This window comes from Euleptes europaea, chromosome 16 (genome assembly GCF_029931775.1).
Source record: "Euleptes europaea isolate rEulEur1 chromosome 16, rEulEur1.hap1, whole genome shotgun sequence".
Classification (NCBI taxonomy): Eukaryota; Metazoa; Chordata; class Lepidosauria; order Squamata; family Sphaerodactylidae; genus Euleptes; species Euleptes europaea.
Genome location: NC_079327.1, coordinates 659,768 through 676,668, shown reverse-complemented (window position 1 = coordinate 676,668; position 16,901 = coordinate 659,768). Strand labels below are relative to the sequence as shown.

At 44.2% G+C, this 16,901-nt stretch overlaps 1 protein-coding gene and 1 non-coding gene across 2 annotated transcripts in view; one reads left to right on the top strand and one right to left on the bottom strand.

Annotated features, from left to right (window-relative positions):
- The window catches only part of UVSSA (UV stimulated scaffold protein A), a 40,951-nt gene that overhangs the window by 10,183 nt on the left and 13,867 nt on the right, over positions 1 to 16,901 (bottom strand). Inside the window, 4 exon segments of the mRNA XM_056862115.1 lie at positions 325 to 508; positions 1,490 to 1,624; positions 3,091 to 3,247; positions 12,027 to 12,132. Coding sequence (XP_056718093.1) covers positions 325 to 508; positions 1,490 to 1,624; positions 3,091 to 3,247; positions 12,027 to 12,132 — 582 coding nt within the window.
- Positions 3,694 to 3,765, top strand: TRNAA-GGC (transfer RNA alanine (anticodon GGC)). The gene has a single exon. It is a non-coding gene; the product is annotated as a tRNA-Ala (tRNA).

Sequence of the window (16,901 nt, the reverse complement as noted above, 5' to 3'; positions counted from 1 at the left end):
GTTCCTTTATATCTGCTTTTCTCCTCTGCGAGGATCCAAAGCAGTTTACAATGCTCTCCCCTCACCCATTTAATCCTCTCAACGGTAACCCTGTGAGGTAGGTGAGGCTGAAAAAGATGGCCTGGCTCAAGAACACCTAGTGAGATTTCGTGAGATTTCAGGACAGAGATCATGCCGAAGGAGACTTCATGGCTGAATGGGGATTGTAACCCAGGTCCCTCTGGTCCAAGTCTAACCTTCTGGCCACTACACCACACCATTAAGACTTGTAACAAAAGTTACGATGAGAGCGTATCTCTCAATGGGCAATCCGGCTGCACCTACCTTGACTCTATCTTGCCTTCCACACAGGCCCCCGTTGGGCATTGGGGCCCGGCATTGGTGCTGCACAGGTTCAAACTTGCCAGCAAACGTGATGCATCTGCTTTTCAGCATCCCTGCCACGTCTTCGTTTTCCACTTCTTCTTCCATCTCATTGGGCGCCCAAAAGCGATGCTGAGATGAAAATCTACAGAACAAAACAGAGTTTACTAACCATGTACATTATGCAGTTCTTCGAGCACCAACATATCTCATGAATCATACCTGCATTCCAAAAGGTACAATATCACACTTAACACTTCTTGAGAAAAGCTACATTACATACCTCCTACATGGTGACAGAATCATAGAATTGGAAAAGACCACCAGGGCCATCTGGTCCAACCCCCTGCACAACATAGGAAATTCACAACTACCTCCCCACCACACCCCCTGCTCCACGCCCAGAAGATGGCAAAACAACAACAACTACAAAAACAATAGCGATAGTGACGCTCTAATTAGGAATGGTGGGTAGCCGGGCCGGTCTGCAAGAGACATGGCAATTTAAATTAGCCCTGCCTACCAGTGAGTAACCCATGCCCCAATATTTCCCTCCACTGAAAGAGAATCAAGGAAAAACCTAAAAACATATGTGGGTAAAACAGCAGTGAAGTGAGATCTCTTTAAAGTCTGCGTTCACTGACTGTGTTTGAATCCTCAACGGAGGAATACTGGGAGAAAGAGATTGTAGATTTATTGCATCAGAAAGCCTAGGAGCAAAATGACGTTCCTATTGCAAACTCCTTATCAACCTATGGAAAAATGACCCCATTCCTGAAATCCCCAATATTCTGTAAATAAAATGCTTCCTCTAAACAAAATCTCACTTTCTTTCCATTCTATTTAGGACTTTCAAAGTAAGATGTTGTTCGACAGTGAAATCGGCTGCCTAGGGAGATGGTGAGGCTCCCCCTCACTGGCAGTCTTTAAGCAGAGGATGGACAAACGCTTGTCAGGAATGCTCTAGGCTGATCTTGCATTAAGCAGGGGGTTGGACTAGATGGCTTGTATGGCCCCTTCCAACTCTATGATTCTATGTATATATGCTGGCTTTTTTAAAAACCTGCATGCAAGTGAAAGCAAAAAGAATGGGATAATGTTAGAAGAAAATCTGGAATTTATTTACTTAAGAATCTTGCCAGCAGCTGGTTCTTCTTGCCCCCAGTAGGCAAGATCTAACCCAAAAGGTATGACTGGAGCCTTGGATTTCTCTTCTTCACGTTTTTTGTTCTGTTCCCCTGCAGTTGCAAGTTCAGAATTCCTAGATGTGCAGAATAAAGACAACTAATTAGAAAACAACGCATCAAACTTATTTCCTGTCTCTGGTACCCTTCGTTCCTCAAAGGATGTTTCTATATTGTTTTAAGAGTAGCTCACTGCTGATCCTACGTCACTTCCAGTGCACTTACATTTGCTTCTGGTAGCACCATCCAAGGCTCAGAGGCACCTGGAGAACGAGGGGTGGCCAACTCTGGGTGGGGAAATTCCTGCAGATTTAGGGGTGGAGCCTGGGGAGGGCAGGGTTTGGGGAGGGACCTCAGCAGGGTATAATGCCATAGAGTCTACCTTCCAACGCAGCCATTTTTTCCAGGAGAACCGATCTCTTCCATATGGAGATCAGTTGCAGTTCTGGGAGATCTCACCTGGAAAGCTGGCCACCTGGAGGCTAGCAACCCTACAGAGAAGGGTGTAACTTTGCTTAGGATGGCATGGCAAGTCTTTCAAGAGTAAAGGGAAAGCCACCAATAAACTGGCACAGATCTCCTGAACAGAGATTACTTAATCTTGCTTTATGATCTCTTAGATTTCCACAGGCAAGAGGTCAACGCATACCTCAAGAATTAGTGGCAGGCCATCTGCTTTTGCTGGGAACAGCCAGCTGCTTTCGGAATGTTATGCAGTAATTAATAAACCAGAAGTAAAAACGGAAGCAGAATTCCTGCAAAACCCACCTTGACAATTCGTTCCTGTTTGACATGGTTTAAGACCATACTGGGATATGTTAGGGTAGTTGGGACAGTTAAATCCCCTTCAATTAATTGATTTTTTCCCCTGAGTGTTTATAGATGGTGTCAGTTCTCTGCCTTGCTGGTTAACTGCATTATTGGCACAATGTGATTTGAAAACTACCTTGACTATATACCGTAAATACTGTTGTGCTTTCCCAATTTCTGCATTGGTCCATATGTGTAGTAGGGTATTATTCTGATTATCTCATTTCCAATTAATTCTTTAAAATACCAATTGACTGTAGTGAAAGTTACATTTAAAAGTAGAATTCTGTGATGCCAATATCATATGAATAGCTTCCTCTCCCTTATAAGGGAGACATAAAATTACATGTGTACTTTAACGATCTTCTCAGAATATAGATAAAAACACTAAACTTAATCGTTCGTTTTAAAAAAATCAGAAACATTAGCTTTTGTTTTCACAAACACTGCTGCTCAATGAATTTTTCCGAAAAATTCACAAGCGCATTAATGTTATTGAACATGGTGCTGCAAAGAATATTTTTGTTTTGCCAAAAACTGAAAGCACATCCTTTGCCCTTTCAATAATCCGAGTAAAGCACATATTCTCTCTCTCTCTGAAGAAAGAAAGCAAGATGATTTATACTCCACAGATCTTAAGAGCCAGCCTCTCTTGATTCTAAAATATTTCAAAGCAGCGCTTGGGATCAAGGATAAGAATAAACTTCCTCGCACCAATATAAGTAATTATAACCTGGTATTTGGAGGCTGCACCCTCTGTAATTTATCACGGACAATTTTCCACGTTGCGGCAGCACATGTGGGATCCAGCTCTTCTTCATTTTGTTTGGCTTCTCTCTCTGCTGCCGTCTCTGTTCCTGAGGCTTTCGGAGGTGAAACGGGCTCCAGGCCTACAACGAGAAAAGCAAAGGTGGTGGCAAACATCCTTTCTGAAGCCGCATAACGTGTGAAACAAAACGGCGTCTCTAAAGGAGAAAAACAGCTAGTTTGTACAGCAATACTCATTGATGGAGAAATTCTGGCCCAGCTACAGTTAGCTGAAAAATACTAATTTAACTGAAATGCTGATGTGCTACTCATTTTAGCTTGCTCAAGAAAATGAATGACATTAAATTTTGTCTGAGAATCTCCAGCTAGGTCCCATTCTGCCAGCCGGCTGAAACCAGGTACCAGGCAGCAGAAAGGGCAGCTGATTTCTTGAAGAGCTTTCGGCATACCAGCAAGAAGAAGAGTAATTGGGGAAGCCGAACCAGCTGGAGAGCAGCCAGTGCCGGCAGTGGCGTCTGGGAGACCATCTTCAACTGGATAGGGAAGCCTGTGCTGGTAATTTAGGAGAGGGGCTGTGGCTCAGTGGTAGAGCATCTGCTTGGCATGCAGAAGGTCCTGGGTTCAATCCCCAGCAACTCCAGTTAAAGGGACTAGGCAGATTGGTGTGAAAGACCTCTGCCCGAGACCCTGGAGAGCTGCTGTTGGTCTGAGTAGACAAGACTGACTTTGATGGACCAAGGGTCTGGTTCAGTAGAAGGCAGCGTCATGTGTTCAATTATGGCTTACTGAACGCCCCATCCTGCCGATCGCATTGACTTACATGGTGTAATCTGCTTTGGGTCTCAGTGAGAAAGACAGACTATAAATGATATGAACAAATAAACCGTTTGCATATACCTCGCCTGCAGAGCAAGTGGGAAATCTAACCCACAGTAAGGATACTTTCCTCCACTGGTGGAGAAGATTATGTACCCCATCCTGCCCACCAATATGCCCTCTGCAAATGCCACTGCCCCAAAATAATCTTGAGAGGCAAAGACAGGGTGTGGAAAGCACGTTTGCTTGACAATGTTTAGTTCTGCCCAAAGAGAGGGCTTACAAAAAAAAAAATTATATTCTCTCCCTCCATCATAAAATAGGGCTTTAAATGTTTCTTGTGCTAGGAAAAATGGGAAGAGGGGAGAAGCAACAGGTCACGGAACTTTTTGGCTTGACTCTTCCAGTTGGTAAGAGAAAGCCAGAAGTAAGCAGAACTCTCTTCGCTCAGGCCCAAGTTATTGGGTGGCCAGGATCTGATCACACGGATGCAATTTTCAACATTTGGTTAAACTACTCTACAGAGGAGGGGGGGAAACTGTAAACAAAGCTGTGATGAGGAGTAAAATTAAATCAGCCACCTGACAGACCATAGATCAATTCACAGGAAAAGCACACACGAAGGAGAACTTATGGTCCTTTGCACTACACGGCAACCAACTGGGTCAGGTCACTTGATTCACAGGTAGAGCCCCAAGCAGAATTCTAAGCCTTCAACGAGGAGCGTATTGCAAGTGAAATATTAGTCCAGAACATTCATTTGGGCGACCATGTTGCCACAGATTCCTAGTTATTAATCACATGTACATTTAGAATGTGTTATGATCCACTTCCTAAACCTCACACTTTGGCATTCTACGATTTTGTGAGCAAAGCTGTAGAACATCAAGATAAATCACGACAACTGCGACTGAAGTCACAAAGCTACAGTTTCAAAGTGTTATAAGAAGCATTTGCTGCTGATCATTTCGAGCCTTTCAAAAGGCAGGCACGACAAACTGCTTACAATGAATGCGAAACCTCTTCATTTAAATAATCAGATATAATTTTGCTGCACCGATCTTAGGAGCAGAAATATTCCAAAGATATTCGTGTATCGAATTTACACACTATCACCTGCTCTTCAAAATACCTTTCTTCAAATTTGTTTTAAATACTTGCTTTGAGACAAGTGTCCAAACCTTGCGTGTTTGTTTAAATGGACCAACCGGCACCCATTTGCCTGAAGCAATAAAACAGACAGTATTAAAGAGATCGATCAATAGGAGGAAATAGAGAGGCCGGGCCTTCGGCAGGAAGCTGGGCTCCTCAATGCTGACATTATTGATTTCCCCCAGCTCAGCTGGCCTTGTAATTAAAATGTAAATTTGAGAAAGAGATTATGTCCTGACAGAAATGGTGGGATTAAGGAGAGATAAAAGCCCCTAAATGAAAACTCAAAGAAATAAGGAGAACAAGTCTCCACAGCCGTTTGGATTTAGGAGGAACAACATTACTTAGAATTAGTATACACTTAATTGAAAAGAAGGGGGGAAAAACCCTACAGAGCTAGAATATAAACTATATGGACGATGTAAATAATATGAACAGAAACTTCTGAAGAATAAAAGTTCTGTGCTAGCAATAAAGCGTGGGGTGCAGAGGGGCTGGTGTAGGCACCTCCAAAAGGCTCACACCAGCCCTTCAGACATTTCTGTACCACCAACCACCACCCCGCCCTGGGAACAGACGCAGCTGCCCACAACGGATCACAAACCGTTTTTCACACCTCTCGACATTTCCACATCCATGTGCGATGTGGCACATGGTGGCCCATCAGCCTAAGCTGTGCAGATCTTGTGCACACAGTTTCATTCCCTTATGCCCTTATTGTTTGCAAAAAACAATAAAAGTAGTTCTACTATTAGTTCCTACTAGTACAAATGTAGTTCTACTTATTGTTTGCACAATTCTGCATTGCCTTGAGTTTTCAGTTTCCTTGAAGAGCTCCTGGTTCTTTGTTTTTGCTGGTTTTCACTTGGCCAACAAGGATGGAGAGACTGCTGCTGTTGGGCCTTGACTTTCTCTCTCCACCTCCACTTTGAGAGATTGGATCAACTCCTGGCTGCTGGCCCCGTGCAGGGGAAGAACAGGTTTTTCTAGCCATGAGCGCCCCAAAAGACTGGGAGCCAGCAGGAAGAACGGGGCCTTGCTAATCTAACCACACTGTAAAGGGGAGCCTTCCTGGAGAGAAGAGGGGCTCTCCCAAAACGGGGCCACCAGAGCATTAATCAAGCCCTTCCCAGAGATTAATCAGCTGCATTTCCCCTAAAAGGTCAGGCAGCCCAACAATGTAATTAATACTGTTTAAATTCCTGCAGGAAGGTGAAGGAGGGAATTAAGACTGTCTCTACACACGCCTGCCCATTTCCCCCTCTCCTTCTTTAGGTATGTTCCCAGGATTCTGACCCTCTTACGTTTCAGCCAGCCAGAGGCATACCTTTCAGCTGACCCTGCCAAGCCTTGAGAGACACCTGCAGCCCCCTGCCCAGATAGGGAGACACAGCTTCTGCTTTATATCTGCCCCTTAAGTGGAACACACTGTGCATTGTTACCTGGCGCTCTGAATATTCAGCTCCTCCCCCCAGGTCGCAGGCATGAGCAGTGTGGACCAACAACAGCCACTGTCCGGCAGAACTCCCACCAGCAGGGGAAGGACATTGTGCCCCCTCGGCTGGATCTCCTGCCCCACACCCTCCCCTCAGCCCTATAGGCAAAGGAGTCCGTCTGCTTCATCTAGCGGTGGATGCAGGTGGTGTTCCTGCAGTCTTCTCCATTGCTGCCCCTCAAGTGCACACCCCCAACACCACTGGTTTATTCGAAAGCTAAACATGTGGGACCATCTCTCCCGATAGACCCCTCAAAGGGCGCTGCGTTCAGCTGGGGACAACTTACTGGTGATCCCTGGCCCAAAGAGCATCCGTCTGTCCTCAGCCAGAGCCTTTTCAGCTCTGGCTCCGGCCTGGTGGAACTCTCTCCTTAGTAAGATCTGGGCCCTGTGAGATCTGATGCAGGTCCACAGGGCCTGTAAGACTGAGATGTTCTGCCAGGCCTACGGTTGAAGGCAGCGACGGTCTTCCATCTAGCCGGCCTCCCACCCCCTCTCCATTTACTTGGTTTATATTTTGTTAAATTTTTGTACAGTGATTATGCTTTTCCCTTCTGCTACTCCCCCCTTCTGTCGGGGAACCCCCCAACCCGCTATTGTAATAATTTAAGGGTGCCAATAGAGTTTTATGAATTAGAAATTTTAACTGTAACTTATGTTTTAATTGTTGAATGTGCTCCAGATCCAACCCAAAAATTCCTGCCAAGGACTCTGGCACCAAAGCACTTTAATCCTTCTGCCATCCGATCTTCACACTTGAGTAGGAGGGGTCATGGGGAAGGGGAAACGGGGAACCCTAGGAAGACAGCGCTCACCTCTGACAGGCACAAGGAGGCAAGGAGAAGAGTTCCGATCCTGCTGGTGACCGAGCAGCAGAAGGGCCGGTGCTGGCCTCCAGTTTCGCTTCAGAACTTTCTGGATTTAGTAGCAACACTGGGAGCCCCATATTAAATCCAAATGCCAACCACCAAACAGGTTCATTAAAATCACAGCCTCACTGATTAAATATGAACTATGAGCCTTCTTTAGATAAGGGCAGAATGGAGTGGTGTGCGGTAGGGGCTACAGGATACACATCTTCTCTCGGGAGAACATTGAGACTGAGTGTGAGAGCGCAAAATGGCTGTCCTCCTGCAGAGATCAGGTGCAAGTGTAAATAAGGATTATACAAATGAGAGGTCATTAAAAACCCTGGTAATGTTAATTTGGCATGACACCCCTAATGGGTTATGTCTTCACACTTCAGCTGCCTAATCACCTAAATTCTTTTCACAAATTTACATTTCATCTTGCATATGCAAAGTCAAATTGACTATCTCCCTTCCAACAGATCAGTACAAAAACTAATTTCTTGCCCTTTATATAGCTGTGACATTAATTAAAATATTGGTGCAATCTTCTTTGTCGTGCAAACAACTCGAGGTAAGGCGACATATTTGCAACTCAAAAGAGTCGAAATGGACATTCATTCTCCATAATAAACGGAATACATGATTCAGAATAAGCAGAGTTTCTAAATGCCACAATTAAACAGCTCTACACATTTCAGCGGTGTACGTTTGTAGGCCTTTATTATAGTAGTATTTAGAAACATTCACACTGCAATTGCAAGTGCAGAAGAGCTGGGGGCAACTAAACTGTGTTTAAACATTTTATACAAGCATACGAATAACTATGAGCGTAATACTACAATGTTCTAATTAAAGCCATATTAGCATTAGATTCAAATTTTTATTTACTTTAATTAGCATTTAAATGGAAAGAAGGGATACCTTGGCCACATTAGGCTGGAAATGGCAGCCTCTGTCTGGAAATCACTGTGTAGTGGTGCCTGAATGCAAGAGAAAGCAGGAGTCTGGGGGCACTGCCTCCACCCCTGCACTTACCCCAGGAGACTGCAAGCGCCACCGAAGGGGCGCTGTGCCAGCAAGCCCCACAGCTGGGGGAAGGGGCCTGTCAGGTTGCAGCAGGGCCTGGCCTGGGAGGAGTCTTCTCGGGAGTCGGCCAACTTCAAGGAGCCCAGCCAACTCTCAGTGCAGGCTCACCAGCACTGACCTTAGAGGAGTTTGGGCAGGGCAGCCAGCTGTTTAAAGAAGTCCAGGGAGAAAGGCCAGAGAGCTCACCACGCCAAGAAAAGCATCCATTGCTGAAGTATGGGACAGCCCCACAGATGTTAATTGTCATTTTACTTAGGATGGCTTTTTACACTTGGCACATAAGGTCAGCGTCATTCTATGTAACAGTCCTTCCAAACAATGATACAAGTGCCTTTTTCTAACACTGCCCTACTGTTAAACAACCCTGTTACTTCAAACGTAACTCTAGAGATAACAGCACCGGGAAGGATGGAAAGCTCCTCCACCCGGAATAAAATCGATGGCCCAGGGGTGGCCAACCTATGGGCAAAACCCGCCCTCACCCACTTTCTGATCAGCGGTGGCGGGGCTGCATCTTACGTCAGATCTAATTATGAGGGTCAAATCAGACGACTCAATATAAGCAATATATTATTTTAGAACAATTAAACATGTGGTATAGATTGTTTTATGTTTAATTTTTTTTAACAAGGCCGAAGTCTGAAATTAATTTTATTTTTAGTTAACCGATGAAGGCAAAGCCAAAAGGGGACAAGAAAGACTATCAGGGAAGAAGCATTTGATTGATTTGGGGATGGGCTTGATTTTTTTTAAATGCCGCATCTGCTAAAAATAAAGCTGAGCAGATTCCTGTTTTCTTCTCCTCTCAGGCACAGCGCACAGCAGGTAAGGCCGGCAGAGTCTTGATAACACTCCAAGAACAGAAATGCGCTAATCAGCATGAAAGCAAAGATTGTGTCAGATGGAAAGCACTAAGCCTTACAGTTAAATCAGGGCTGCAAGCTTTAATTGATTAATTGGTGTCATTAATCAATGAACGCTTTAATCACACCTTAAAATTTCCCCCTGATTAATCAGCAGGACTGAGAATAAGTAAAAAATTCTGGACTCTTTAAGGGTTCCTATTACACAGACTGTATAAAATTTAATGAAAACAATTAAATGCGGGTTTCCCTCTAGTTTGCAGCTACAGCTGAAGCACACAGGGTTGGCCTGGATTTTTTCTCCACTACCAGCAGAGCTTTCCTCTAAAACAAAAACACTGCACCAGTGGAAAGAGCCCACTGTTAGGGGGGGGGGAATTCCACAGGATCCCCAATGCTCTGCTGGCAGAAGAGAATCTTTCTCCCCCTCCTTGTTTGTGACCTGACAAAAGGCACTACTGGGAGACCCACAGCCAAAAGCCATGCGCGAGGGGAGTAAGACAAGATCATCCCTTCTCAAACCAGTGGAATGTCCACAGGATCCAACCCGTCCTTTCCCCTGATGCATTAAAACGAGTATAGTTTTTCTTTTAACAAGGATCCTAAGTTGTCCTATGGGATGGGGAGGGATGAGGAAGATCCTGCTGGCTTGCTAGCACCCGCTGAGGTCCACCCAGGTTAACCTTTTCCCCTCCTCTTCCTGCAGGTATTTAGCCCAGAGTCATGAACCCTTGAGCACACACAAAGGGCTCTCAGACCACAGCTCACAGCCTACAACCAGTCTGATGCACCAGTCTGATGGAAGGACCCGACCAGCCTGGATTTGTTCGTGTTCCCTTTGTCTATTTCGTGTTTGTGTTCTCTTTGTCTATTTGTTTTTGCAATCTAGAAGTTTTCCCTTTTTCATAAGCCGCTCCGCATCCCTCCAGGCAGAAAAGCAGCTTAAAAATTGAGTTTTTAACCCAGGCCTTCCACAAAATGGAATGGTTTTTTTAAAAAAATAAACTTTGGGCTGTGTTGAATTTGGGAATAAAAAGTCTTTTAAATAAAGGCTCCTTAAGATTTGCCAGTACAGAAATTTATCTTATTATAACTGATTAGTGAATTTATTAAAAAGCAACCAATGGAAGTGTTTAAAAAAACAACAACACCTCATTAAGTCAACCACTCAGTGTTAAACATGGACTTTCCTTTGCCAAAAATGTTCCAGAAATAATTAAGAAGACAGAGTTTGAAGAGACAAGCTGCGATTTGTTTGCACCACCATGTCTTACACAAACCCTGGTTAGTCTACCAGCAGTATATTACAAACCACCGTTGGCTTATGAACGCAATGAGCCTTTCCCCTTTCCGGATTCCAAGCAGAACCACAACTCGCAGACCCCCTTGCATTGTTGGGTTGCGGGCAAAGCCTCGCTGGCTCCAAAGACTCAGGGCTCTTGGTCAGCTGCAACAAACGTTAAGCGAGTGGGGGGCTGAGGGAGGGGGGAGCAGAAACTGTTTCCTCCTCTCTCCTGGCAGAGGATAACGTTCCCCTTTCCATCAACCCACTTCACTGGTTTCCTGAAATTTTTAGCACAGAAACAAAATACATCTTTTACTGGCCTTCACTGCTAGGCCTCAGAACTTGTATCAAATCCAGTCCTCCACAAAGCCCATTTAACTTGAGTGATACGATTTATTGTTAACAAAAATTAAACCGTACAATTCGGTTCACTAGAAGGGCTTTCCACAGATGCTATATGGTTAGAACAAAGATTGAAGAGATAAAGGTTATTTGGCTTAAATATACGGCAGTTAATTTTAGATAAAGAATAAAGGGTATAGAATTTTAAGGATCATTAATGAGAGTGCACATCTTAATGGCGATTCCACTCTGATTAGGATTTGGAGATACGCATGAAGGGGAAAAGGCTATTTTAACTCATGTTGCTCGAGGGGGGGATTGAGGATAAGAAGGGAAAGAATAGTTAACTCCTTTGCTTTGGGGAACTGATATGTTTTTGAACCAAATAACCCTGACAGATGTTCACAGAACCTGGCAAATAATGAGGGCTAAAATATTTGCAAAATACTGGTGTATTAATAAAGAAGGAGTGTATTAATAAAGAAAAGGAAAAGACCAAAATACTCAAATACAAATCTCTCTCTTTCGTCTTCTGTTCTTATGATCTTTACACAGCATCGTGGCTGAGGCAGAAACAACAGTTGCTTCGGAAGCCCGGTGTAATGCTAGATCTGCTAAGCGGCATCCTTGGAAGCAAACTCTGTCCTGTTCCATCAAGTGAAAATCAGCAGTTGCAAGCCACAAATACGTATCCTGCATTATGCACCTGAGTAAACAGCTATTCCTTTTCAAGCATCTCTCTCTCTCAAACACACACACACACGGCTGCACCTAGCTCTTGGTTCAAAGCTACAGTGGAACATGAGGAAATAAAGCCAGCCCCTGACCCAAGTTGCCTCCTAGAGAATATTTATTTTTCTTTACTCCACCACCTATGTAATGATTTCCTCGGAGCAATCAGAGAGATTACCCGTATGCCTGATCACTTTATTACCTCATAACGGCTGCTTATTTACTTTGCCGTCGCAGCAACACGCGGGGCCGAAGCTCTTCGCAGCTGGGCAAACTCACCGTACTCCTTCCGAAGGTGGTCGGGAATGTGGGGCTCGTAGCCCTCCTTCGCGGGGACTTCCACAAATTCCTCATCATCGTCGCTGCTGTCATCGGAGGCTCCCGTCTGCAACAAAACATCAAAGTGCCAAAGCCAAAAGGTAAATAAATATACAGCCGGGCCGGTGAAAGCCAGCGCCTTTCTTAGGGCAGGGCAGGCGCCTCTCGCTTCATGTGGGGGCCCAGACTGGCTTTTCCAGGCCCACAGTGGCTCTATGCTCCAGTACAGTCAAAACCACTTGTTTTGACTATAAATTGACTAGTTTTTGGAACTGTTTTAAACTGTTTTATATTTTTATTGATTCCCATATATTGTGATTTTATTGTATTAAGTGTTGATGCTGTTAGCCCTGAGCCTGGCCCAGGACAGGGATTGAGGGTGGGATAGAAATAAATTAAAAGTAAAAATAATTACACATCTGGTCATCAAAAGTCTGTCACACCATCTCAGTTGAATATTAGCACAAGTCCCCACGTCGTATTGAAGAAGAAGAGTTGGTTTTTATATGCCGACTTTCTCTACCACTTAAGGGAGACTCAAACCGGCATACAATCGCCTTCCCTTCCCCTCCCCACAACAGACACCCTGGGAGGTAGGTGGGGCTGAGAGAGATATAGGAGAGCTGTGACTAGCCCAAGGCTACCCAGCTGGCTTCATGTGTAGGAGTAGGGAAACCAACCCGGTTCACCAGATTAGCCTCCGCTGCTCATGTGGAGGAGTGGGGAATCGAACCGTGTTCTCCAGATCAGACTCCACTGCTCCAAACCACTGGTCTTAACCACACCACACTGGCTCGCTGTAAAAATTATACTTCTAGCTCATACCTTGTCAGGAAAGTGCCAAGATACCTGAGGATTTCCTCGACATACACAACTTCCTACTTGATTTTCTATGGTATTACTGTGGAGGCCTCCTGCCTGCCCCTGAACACAGGAAGACACCTTATCACCAGCTCTGTAGTACCTACTTCGCCTGGCAAAGGCGCTTCAGGACCTCAGGCAGAAAAAGGCCATTCCCAAGCCCTGCTACTGGGGTTCCTGCAACTGGGGAAAGCAGGGGATCAAACGGAGGGCCACCGGCATTCTCGGCCACAGCCCCTCCCTCCCTCCTCAAAACTGAAAACCTCCTGGGATTTACAGGGTGTGAAGAATATGAACAGAAGGCGTATCGTTAACAGATAAAAGGAGAACAAAAATACACATTAAAAGTTTAGCAGATTCATAAATTTTATATCCGCCACTTACTGCTCTGTGAACTGCTCCCCTCTCTCCCTCTCACTCACACACACACACACACTGCTCTGGCTAGCATCAGTTCAAGAAAATACCTTCGTAGAGCTCTATTTCCATAGTTTAGTACAGAACCCCATCTGGAATTTGCTAAATATTTACAGAAACAGTAAATAAAAGGTGGTGTTTTTTTAGCACAGGTTGGAGAACTCAACGAAATAAGCTGCACTTAAAAATGTAAGAAAGGAACAGCCACAAAATCATGTTATCCTGATTATATTTTCAAGTGAAGTCTCTTGCCTGCTCAACAGCACATTGGTGAAGCACTCAAACATTCACATGTTACATGAGGGATATGAAACTGTCGAGGGCAGCCGAATCTTCACCGTTTAATTCACTAACCCAACCACGAATTACCACTTCAGAACTGAGACTCTGCAATCAGCAAACACTGAAACAAAGTTTAAACAAGTACCCCAAATGTGATGAATGTACCGTTGCAACCATAAACCAAGGTTGAGCTAGAAAGTGACAGACACGAAAAGCTACTCTGACAACTAAAAGCATTCTTGGCTATTAAGCGATGCAAAGTTGTCCTGCATGAAAAAGCCCTAGTGGGTTCTTTTATGATGGGGCCATTTTATTTTCCCTGGTTTAATACAAGCTCCTTCAACAATTCTAAAGCTACTACTGGAATCAAAAGGTACTACTGGTTGGCCACTGTGCGAACAGACTGCTGGACTTGATGGGCCTTGGTCTGATCCAGTACGGCCTTTCTTATGTTCTTATGACACAGGAATCCTTTTGGAACAGTGCAATCTGCAACAAAACCTACAGCACAAATTGGGTTATCCCAGAAATTTGACCTGTTTTGTGTGTGTTAAGTGCTGTCAAGTCAAAATATTGTCGAAGGCTTTCACGGTCAGAGTTCATTGGTTCTCGTAGGTTATCTGGGCTGTGTAACCGTGGTCTTGGTATTTTCTTTCCTGACGTTTCGCCAGCAGCTGTGGCCGGCATCTTCAGAGGAGTAACACTGAAGGACAGTGTCTCTTCCAACTCATGGCGACCCTATGAATCAATGTTCTCCAAAACGTCCTATCTTTAACCGCCTGGCTCAGGTCTTGCAAACCAAGGGCTGTGGCTTCCTTTATAGAGTCAATCCATCTCATATTGAGTCTTCCTCTTTTCCAGCTGCCTTGAACGTTCCCTAGCATTATTGTCTTTTTCAGTGACTCTTGTCTTCTCAATAATGTGACCAGAGCACAATAGCCTCAGTTTAGTCCTTTTGGCTTCTAGGGTCAGTTCAGGCTTGATTTGATCTAGAACCTGCTTATTTGTCTTTTTGGCAGTCCACAGTATCTGTAACACTCTCCTGCACCACCACTACCACATTTCAAATGAATCAACTTTCTTCCAGTCAGCTTTCTTCATTGACCAAGTTTCACACTTATACATAGTAATGGGGAATACTGTGGTATGAATTATCTTGATCTTGGTCACCAGTGACACATCCTTAAGAATCTTTTCTAGCTCCATCACAGCAGGCCTTTCCAGTCTCAGCCTCCTTCTGATCTCTTGGTTGCAGTATCTCTTTGGTGGTTGATGGAGCCAAGGAATAGAAAATCTTGAACAATTTCAATTTCCTCAGCATTTCTTGTTCCGTATATTGTAACTGTCTTTGTTGTAAGATTTTGAGCATCACTTTACTCACATGAGAAATTAATGTGATGGTCCGATACTTGCTACAGTCTGTGACGTCTCCTTTTTTTGGAATTGGAAGGTAAATTGAGTGTTTCCAGTCTGTGGGCCATAGTATTGTTTTTCATAATTTTTGGCATATTCTTGTCAAGGTTTTGATGGTCTACGCTTCTGTGTCCCATTCTACACAAGTGCAACTGATACTATGGAGCACCGCTAATGTTAAAACTGCAGGAAAATCTTTCACATGGTTGGCATGGACCTCATTTGGTACCATTTCATGAACACTGCTGTTTAAACGGAGATGATGACATTAAGAGATTTATGGTTGGGATACAATCTTCCCCTTTCAAGCATTGCCCACACTTAACCCACTACCTTCATACCAAATCAGGCCCTGATGCTCTTGCAGCTTCTTCTATTGAATCATCACCAAAAGCACACAAATCTTTATGTGCCTTTATGTAACTGAGGAACTAGGGCAGAACTGGAACATGCAACTCAATATCCAAATTCAGAAAATACTATGGCAAGAAATATTGTCCTTTTTTAGATCTTCAAAGGTAAAGGTCCCCTGTGCAAGCACCGGGTCATTCCTGACCCATGGGGTGACGTCACATCCGACGTTTCCTAGGCAGACTTTGTTTACAGGGTGGTTTGCCAGTGCCTTCCCCAGTCATCTCCCCTTTACCCCCAGCAAGCTGGGTACTTATTTTACCGATCTCGGAAGGATGGAAGGCTGAGTCAACCTTGAGCCGGCTACCTGAAACCAACTTCCATCGGGATCGAACTCAGGTCGTGAGCAGAGCTTTTGACTGCAGTACTGCAGCTTAACACTCTGCGCCACGGGGCTCCTTTTTAGATCTTAGATTACAATTAATTAAAAAAAATTCTTTGTAGTTATCGGATGTTTAGTAGATTCCTTAAATTGGGGTTATCAGACTCAGGAATTAGAGATACCGTATAAGCAGCCAAAAGCAAATTTGACACACATTATGGGTATGTCCAATTATCATGTCAGAAGTCAATAGACAAATATTATACCAGAATTTTCACTAGATCTTAATCTACATAATGCAATATTGGGGTAACTTCTTCCGGGAACCTCATGAAAGGACAAAGATTCTGGACCTTATGACCCTTGGTAACAACTAAACAAATAATTATTCAGAATTAGGAAGCAACAGCTATGCCACATATTGGAATGTGGACTAAAACCATGTTAGACCTCACAGTCAAAGAAAGGGTTGCCTTTAACAGACAAGAAACAAATGTGGAATATTATAACATTTGTTCTGAATTTGTGGACTTATTTGGCTACTAATGTGTATGTATATTAGATTGGATACAGAATGGAATTAGCCCTAAGAGAGCTGTGACTAGCCCAAGGTCACCCAGCTGGCGTCATGTGTAGGAGAGGGGAAACAAATCCAGTACACCACATTAGCATCTGCCGCTCATGTGGAGGAATGGGGAATCAAACCTGGTTGTCTAGATCAGAGTCCACTGCTCCAAACCACTGCTCTTAACCACTACACCACACTGGCTCTCTCACAAACACGCACAGAGTTGCAACTGGCACTCCAACACAAACATCTCACATTCCCACCATTTCCCACAGCTCCCATTACCTTCAGTGGCTCCTAGGTGGGAAGAATCTCTGGTAGCTTGATTAATACAAGTCAGATCAATCTGCCTCCAACTCTGTTCGTTTTAATGCCCAACATGTACAGTCAAAAGCAGTCTTTGCCACAGTGTGTGCACAGAAGCACCCTATTACAGATGCGCACACCTTTGAATTTTTGACAGGAAATCAAGTCACTAATCATACTTAGTCGAGTGGATCACCCTGCAGATAGTTACTAAGATACTGAAGCTATTCTCTCTCTCGAACCACAGTTCCCTTCT